The sequence below is a fragment of the Populus euphratica genome, unplaced genomic scaffold (assembly GCF_000495115.2).
Source record: "Populus euphratica unplaced genomic scaffold, PopEup_1.0 scaffold1.1, whole genome shotgun sequence".
In the NCBI taxonomy this organism is placed as follows: Eukaryota; Viridiplantae; Streptophyta; class Magnoliopsida; order Malpighiales; family Salicaceae; genus Populus; species Populus euphratica.
Window position 1 is genome coordinate 860053 of NW_011499845.1, and position 7706 is coordinate 867758.

General features: G+C 37.9%; 2 protein-coding genes across 3 annotated transcripts; one reads left to right on the forward strand and one right to left on the reverse strand.

Moving 5' to 3' along the window:
* Positions 1-82: 82 nt before the first annotated feature.
* Positions 83-2504, reverse strand: LOC105129555 (DNA replication complex GINS protein PSF2-like). 2 transcript variants are annotated; one of them, XM_011031779.1, is made up of 8 exons: positions 2329-2504; positions 2174-2232; positions 1956-2070; positions 1692-1788; positions 1580-1610; positions 1421-1507; positions 495-647; positions 83-218 (listed from the first exon to the last, which is right to left on the reverse strand). In XM_011031779.1, the coding sequence occupies exons 2-8, from the start codon at positions 2195-2197 to the stop codon at positions 198-200; spliced, it is 528 nt and encodes a 175-aa protein (XP_011030081.1). In that variant the 5' UTR covers positions 2198-2232; positions 2329-2504; the 3' UTR covers positions 83-197. The 2 variants fall into 2 exon arrangements, with proteins under 2 accessions (XP_011030081.1, XP_011030008.1); XM_011031706.1 differs by having other exon boundaries at positions 2174-2248.
* A 1795-nt stretch (positions 2505-4299) lies between these two features.
* On the forward strand, positions 4300-7654 carry LOC105129687 (triosephosphate isomerase, cytosolic). Its single transcript, XM_011031897.1, has 9 exons — positions 4300-4451; positions 4529-4604; positions 4718-4841; positions 4964-5048; positions 5180-5312; positions 5845-5939; positions 6481-6559; positions 7147-7229; positions 7332-7654. Exons 1-9 carry the CDS (start codon positions 4413-4415, stop codon positions 7380-7382), a joined length of 765 nt encoding a protein of 254 aa, XP_011030199.1. The 5' UTR covers positions 4300-4412; the 3' UTR covers positions 7383-7654.
* Positions 7655-7706: the final 52 nt, after the last annotated feature.

The following is a 7706-nucleotide window of genomic DNA, read 5'->3' on the forward strand; positions in this document are numbered from 1 at the left end:
TGGGGGGGGGGGGGGGGGTACCGTGCACATATGGAGCTGAAAGGGGTTCTACATAAAATCTACTGTTATGGGACAGGAATTGTTTTTTTTTTTTTTTTGAGAAAGGTCAAAGAAGCTGAAATACCTTCTGCGGTCACCTGCGGAATGTACTCTTTTCAGGTTGAGATCAGAAGGGAATTCAAGTACATAATGACTTCTTATCGAGGCTTCAAATTGTGCTGCATAGCCAGAAAATTAGTTAAATGACGGAAACCTAAGCTAGTGGCATAGCATTTTAAAATAATAGTCCACCAATTCTTTTTCACTGTTTCACGATTTTTTTTTTGTCAATGATTAGGAGGTAAAGAGTGAAGAAGCACTCGGCATTGCAGAAAAAGCTTGACCATCATTCACCACTGCACTAACACATTTCTCTATCGCATGATAACAAAATAAAAGGAACAAATACGACCCCGTGCACAAACATGTAAATCTGACATTAAGAAATAGCATACTTTTGGCCTGTCAGCAGGTATCTGTGGCTGTTTATCTAGCATTCTATCTGTATCTGGTGCTTGCTGTTCGTTATCATGCTTATAAAACGCCTGCAGAGCCCTCCCAGCAAATGCACGAATTATATTGACTTCCATTGCAGACATATTTTTCCACTGCAATATCAAATTCAAGAGATCACTTTATAGAACAGCAGAATGCATGATCTAACAAAGATAAAGTAGATCACAACATAATGAAGAATGAATCTAGTACTACATCCGACAACTGACAAATAGCTTTCTGGTAACCCTGCGAATAGGCAAACCTAGAACCTCATGACATTTGATAACAGTCGCAAAATCGACTCAGCTATGAAGTTTGGTTGCTGTTTGCATGTGGGCAGCAAGGAGGCTGCTCTAGCATGCAAGACACCATCATGAATTTTCAGTGAGAGATACTTCTTTTATATTTATATATTTCCTTAAGTGGAAAAGGTCAGGTACTTTTATCCCGTTGCCTTTCTTTGGTTAAAGAAGTAATTTTATCAGAACACTGAATTCTGTGAGAAGGGTGAAAGAAAAAGATTTTTTACCCCTGATTTCACAATCTATATCTCCCATGGAAGCACTTGGGGACACTGCCAGATTCTCTAAGTCTTGCATCTAAATTAATTTCTTGATGCATCCACCATTATTCAGTCAGGTGAAGTGGTTTAGATCACATTCATGTTGTTAAAATACAAATAAAAATAGCACACTTTATTGGAAGGTTCTTATTAACAATTATTTCAATAACAGAGATTTTAGATAGATGCGATAATAGAACATTCTATTACGTCCCGGCATAAGGGAGATCATTCTCGCCAACAATATCACATCTAGAAAGAATATACAACTTTCAAAGGGTATAAGGTCACTGAATTGATAAAGAGACATATCAAGCATACCGTTACTGTAGATGCTGTGAACTTTTCTAAATTGGTCTCTACTTTATGAAATCTTACATCTCTGATATCCTCGATAAGTGACCTCACCTACGAACAGGTAAATATGAAATTTGTGCCAAACACATAACTGAAAAAGATGAAGGAATCATAGAGGCTCACCATGTACATGTCGGGAATATCCTCGCGTGCACTGCATTCAGAAAGTTAGAGTTGACATTCAATATTGTCAGCACTGAAGTGTGGAATAAACTAAGAATGTTTGAGTAGTTACTGATCGAAAAGAAGTCTTGAGATTTCCAAGTAATGAAAGGGTAATGGCTGAAATGCGTGAGAGTCTCTTTCCAGTTCCAAAACCTGAGCCAGGCTTTCTAATCCAGGAGGGAAAAAAATTTACAAAGAAAACAATGAGAGATTGGAGCCAACAATCTACCACCTGTCAGATACAAGAGAAGCAGATAAAATTCCTAAAACTCTGGGATAAACAACTGATTGAAAGACAAGCAGGAAACTAATCAAATCTTGGTTCAAAACTCACCAGTTGACATCCACTGAGGCGGCCTGATTGTGCATTTCCCTCTCTTCTTTAAAGCCACCGCTAACCAGAGCGGAACTTGAGCTGCTAATTGTGGATGAAAGGGACCATAATCCCCCTGGAATTACACCAAATTAATAAATTACAGAGATAAATAAATGAAATGAAAACATGCACATGTAAATTCCTATGCGTATAAGAGATGGCTAAGGAGAGATTACACAAATAAAATTGAGAGAATCCATCCTCAAATTCGGAACAATCTCCACTAGTTCATCTTCTGCCATGAATTCAATCTGTGAAAAAAAAAACAGCAGCCAAGCATAAACAACCACGCATAAATCTGTAAATCGTGTGTGGAGAGAAGGGAAGGGACCTCTTCAGGAGAAAATAGAGACATGTTTAAGTCAGATTGACCGGCCATTTCTGCGACTGTGGGCAGATCTAGGGTCTGGTTAGATATTATTTGGTGCAATTGCGGATTGGGGGAGGCAAAAGTGGTGATTTGGAAGGGGAGAGGGGGGGTCTGTAAAGTGAGAAACCTAAGGAGAGGCGTTTCGAACTCTTTTTCGGCGGGGCGCCAGAGGTGGGTTTAAAATTGCCACGCGTTTAAGAAGTTTGGGCTTCTGGTTGTTGGCCCATTTGGTTTCGTCTTTTAGCTACCTAGTTAGAATGTTAGATAGATACGAGCCCGTTTTGGTGTCGTTGCTTTTGTGAACCAACAAACAATCCAATTAACAATTCAGAGTAAGCTCGGCTTGCTGTCAAATGGAACGATGTTACTGTACTCGATAGCGAACACAACTCTGGGCTGTCAGCGCTGCATTTGTAATAGCATTATTTTTTAAAGTTTTTTATTTAAAAATATATTAAAATAATATTTTTTAAAATTTTAAATTTTATTTTTAATATCAATACATCAAAATAATCTAAAAATAAAAATTTATAATAAAAATTTTATTTTTCTTAAAAATATTTATTTAGGTTATGTTAAAACCATGGATTAATTTTGTCCGACGTTCTTTTATTGTCGGGTTTTGATTACTGGGTCCATTTAAAACAGTTGGAGTCTCATTAGCCCATTGAAATTTGATTAGTCGCTGTCTACGAGATCTATGCTAAGCATATATGGTGGAAGTTTGATATTTTCATGAATATTAAAAAAAAAAAAATAGAAGACATGTGCGTTGCACGAGCTGTTGTCTTAGCTGACTCTGCACATTTTTAGTAGTGCATAATTCGAGTCAAGAATTTTAATAAGCTAACCCGGCCTTGCTAGCTTTTTTCCCCTCCTTTTGGTGATTAATTTGTTTTCTCATATTTGTTTATTTACACTGGTTTGCTTGGAACTGGAGCTAAAACCACCCTTTTTGCTTTTATTTTTATTTGTCACTAGCGATGAACGATGTTTTAAACGGTCACATTCTGGGCATCGACGGCGAACCTGAGATGAACCCCATCAGCTGCGCACCTACACCCAAATCCTGGAGCCGAAGAAGTCGATGAGCTTCTTTTTGAACGATGGAATCTTTGTTCCTCTATTTTTTTTACAGCATCATTGCGAGAGGGAATCAAAGACTTCATTTTCATAGCTAGAAAGTTGTGTGTGTGTGAGAGAGAGAGAGAGCATGGCTCGAGGGAGGAAGACTGCTAGCAAACACACATTCCAAAACAACATCAATACACCTACAAACACACGTCTAGACTGCTAGCAGCAGTTTTCGTAATTTTTCCGGCCAAATCGTCGCAACCAAATCAGTTCGTTGCAACAACTTTGTTGTCTTTGTTTTTTTTTTCAAAAAAAATAATTCTTGGTAACAAATAAAAACCAGGGAGGAAGTCTGAAATAGTTTTTAAAATATTCTACAAAAATTCTTGGTAACAAATAAAAACCAGGGAATTCTGAAATAGTTTTTAAAATATTCTACAAACATTTTTTTGTTCGCATTTAGTTTATTCTATGAAACTATTTCAGAGTTTTGGAGACAAAAGTGACATTTTCAAGAAATAGCTCAACCAGATGCTGTAATATTCAATAAGAATTATTTTTTTGAATCCCCGACTAAAATATAATGCGTAAAAAATTATGGCCCGCATGACAAATGACTCATCAACGCACCAAACAATTTGAGTGGCCCGTAAAAATGCAAGATGACCCAATCCCTAAGCGCAGCGCAGCACAGCACCCACTCACCATGACGCATCAATCCACGGGCCCGAACAACTCTTCGATTCAATTCCCAAAACAACCCTTATCAAAACCACCGATTCCCACAGCATATTCCAAATAGATCCGAGGCTAAAATAGTAAATCAATTTCCCACAGATTTATAGCACCTTGTTCGATCCGATTCCATAAATAAAAACTCCATAAATTTAAAACAAAATCCGCAACTGTAAATCAAAACTAAAAATCAAAAGCCATTCTCTTCTGCTTCGATCAGTACTCCACGATCTACAATGGCCAGGAAGTTCTTTGTTGGCGGAAACTGGAAATGCGTGAGTCCCATTTTCTTCCATGCTTTACTTGCTATTCTGTTATTTCTATTGTTGATTTTTTTTGGTCCTGGATGCAGAATGGAACCAGCGAAGAAGTGAAGAAGATAGTGTCAAGCCTCAACAATTCCCAAGTACCTTCATCTGATGTTGTTGGTAAGTGTATGCTCCTTACTCTTGCTCTGGTTTACGCAAATCGCATCAACAAAAACACTTGGGGTATTCTTAACCATGATCTGTTTGGATATTGGTACGATCTTCTTCTACAGAGGTTGTTGTAAGCCCTCCATTTGTGTTTCTCCCTCTGGTGAAAAGTACGTTGAGGCCTGATTTTCATGTCGCGGCTCAAAATTGTTGGGTTAAGAAAGGAGGTGCTTTCACCGGTGAAGTCAGGTATTCTTAAGCTTGATGCAAATAATTTCTATTAGCTGCAACATGTCGTCTTTTTCGCTTTTTAACTGGTTTAAATCTTTCTGCGGGATTTGAATGTCTAAAGCTGAAGCTGATGTGTGCAGTGCCGAGATGCTTGTGAATCTGGATATTCCCTGGGTCATTCTTGGTCACTCCGAAAGGAGAAGTCTTCTAAATGAATCAAATGAGGTAAGTTGTGTTACATGGCATAGTAAACACTTATCTTTGGATAATTCCTATTGCCAATACTTTTGAAGATGCTTATTTTTTTGATAACTAAATCATGTAGTAACTTCCCATTCTGGGTGTGTTTCCTTTAGTTTGTGGGTGATAAGGTTGCATATGCACTATCTCAAGGGTTGAAGGTGATAGCTTGTGTTGGTGAGACTCTTGAGCAGCGGGAAGCAGGATCTACCACGGAGGTTGTTGCTGCACAAACCAAAGCAATTGCAGGTATTCTATTGATAGTATCCTTAAAAAAAAAATATTTTGTGGTTCTATGATGTTGTACATGATTGTGTAAATCTTCTGCGTAAGAAGTCTCTGGCCTTTATATGGCGGTGGAACATTGTTGATTAAGTTAATCTATTGCTAGTCGGTTATGCAGAATCATTGTTTTCTTATCAATTGAAATACCGTACTCTGGTTCACAGTGATGCAATGTTCTTTGTTTACAGTGATTACTTGCTCACACATTTTAGATGAACTTGAATTCAACTCTGTCTCTTTCTCCGAGTTCCAATTCTGCAATGCACCTTAAAAACAACGTTCGGAGAACTTGTATTTATCATAAAGTTAATTGAATTTTGATCGCAATTTGATCATATCAAGGGACTCCATATGTGCATACCTTTTTCAGCAGATCTGTTCATTAATTTGGAACATATCACCATGTGGATTCTTTTATATGTCTTGCAACCTTCACAATGTCTTAACTGTAACGAGTTTTGCAGTGTCATGATTTTCAAATTTGCTTTTATTGCAGCGCGAGTATCAAACTGGGCTGATGTTGTCTTGGCCTATGAGCCTGTGTGGGCTATTGGAACAGGGAAGGTTGCAACTCCTGCTCAGGCACAGGAGGTAAGTCCAAACCTGGTTTTCTTGATGTAGATTATGCTCATTTTATGCACCAAGCTTTCCACAAAGTACAAAAACCAGGGCATCGAACAACTATTGATTATTTCCTGTACCACAATAATTCAGATTGCGCTATTAAATTGAGCATAAGGACATAGAAAGTTGTTGGCGGAGTTTGTTTTCTAGGGAAATGGCTTGAATGGAAATTGATTATGATTTCTGTTTTGTAAGTTCAGAAAATGATAACAATCAAGTCTCTTCTTTGCAAACCCTACATTTGGGTGTACAGGGTACTAAGATAAGATAACTTTGTTTGCTTAGAACTCAAAATCTTTTAGCTTCCATGAACTTCCAATCTCATAGTATTAGCTCATTTATAGCAGATGAATGGTGCTTTTGCCCCATTATTGTTGATTTTTTTTCATAACTGCCCACTTTCTCGGGTTATTTCCTGCATGATGAACACCAGCTAATCTGTGATTGCATCTAGTTTGTTGGTTTCCCATGATTAGTTTCTTGAAACTCTGGCTTATTAATCTAATAGGTGCATTATGAACTGAGGAAATGGCTTCAAGAAAATACCAGCCCTGAAGTTGCTGCGACAACCAGGATTATTTATGGAGGTATCTTCATTTGTTAATGCTACTTCCAATCTGTCTATTTTCTTGATTGCTTTTTATCGTTTCTTGTTGGTATATAAGATGCATATGTTGGTTAATAAAACTTTCACATCTTTTGAAAATAAAGAAATCCAACTTTACCCATTAAATAACTCATTCTGTAACATGAGGTAGATGCCTGCATAAAATACTGAAGTGAATGTGCTATGACCTCATTTTTCTTCAACACAAACACATTGAAACGTGCTTAGGGAAGCATAAGGGGTTATACCTTGCTTGGTCCAGATGGATCACTATTCAGCCCTTGATCTATCTGATCGTAGCATTGGCACCATTGCACCATTGCAATACTCTGGGAATTGATTGTACCTGAAGCTTTTGCAAGGCTGAGCGCACTGCACCTTGTTTGCATCTAGATAAAGAAGATACTGTAGTGTTGAGAACAATATCTGAAAAGCTAACGTGCCTTTTCTCTTGCTGCTGGCTTATTTTTGCTTTCATTCTGGTTTCTTAATGGGAGTTTACAAAACAGTGTTTAATTTTCTCCCCAATTTTCCTTGTATGTTTGCTTAAATTTGTGCCTGATTCAGGGTCGGTAAATGGTGCAAACTGCAAGGAATTGGCAGCAAAACCTGATGTTGATGGCTTTTTGGTTGGTGGTGCTTCTCTTAAGGTAGTGCTGATTACTAGTTATATAACATATTTCGTTGCACTTGTCTTTTCCCTACCGGTTGATTTCCCTGACATTTCCCTTTCACTGTGCTGCCGTCATTAGCCGGAGTTCAATGACATTATCAAGTCTGCTGAAGTGAAGAAAAGTGCTTGAGCTGGAACCATGAAGAAAAGTGCTTGAGTTGGAACCGGGCATGGTGGTGACTCTTTGATGCTTATGTTTGAAGAGGTATATAATCCATCATGTACAATTTTAGACATGTTTTCGAGGAAATAAGTTCTCGCTCTTATGTAACAAGAACATCACTTTAACTGGCTTTATGTTTGGATTTAGCCAGCTGTTTTCCTACCACCGCCGTTTACATTTTGAGTTCCTGGTTACTTCCATGCTTTTAACATGTTTGCATGAATGCCATCAATTATTTTGTTTTATGTCCGGCCCGTGTAACTTTTCTGAAGTGGCTCAGGTCGTAAGTGA

What these genes read in the sequence shown, in the direction of transcription:
- LOC105129687 (XM_011031897.1), top strand. Translation starts at nt 4,413, where the DNA reads ATGGCCAGGAAGTTCTTTGTTGGCGGAAACTGGAAATGC. An exon ending in TTCTAAATGAATCAAATGAG is followed by an intron (nt 5,049 to 5,179) that starts GTAAGTTGTGTT and finishes TGTTTCCTTTAG; the next exon opens with TTTGTGGGTGATAAGGTTGC. An exon ending in ACAAACCAAAGCAATTGCAG is followed by an intron (nt 5,313 to 5,844) that starts GTATTCTATTGA and finishes CTTTTATTGCAG; the next exon opens with CGCGAGTATCAAACTGGGCT.
- LOC105129555 (XM_011031706.1), bottom strand. Translation starts at nt 2,376, where the DNA reads ATGGCCGGTCAATCTGACTTAAACATGTCTCTATTTTCTCCTGAAGAG. An exon ending in TCACAGCATCTACAGTAACG is followed by an intron (nt 648 to 1,420) that starts GTATGCTTGATA and finishes TTGATATTGCAG; the next exon opens with TGGAAAAATATGTCTGCAAT. An exon ending in TACCTGCTGACAGGCCAAAA is followed by an intron (nt 219 to 494) that starts GTATGCTATTTC and finishes CTGGCTATGCAG; the next exon opens with CACAATTTGAAGCCTCGATA.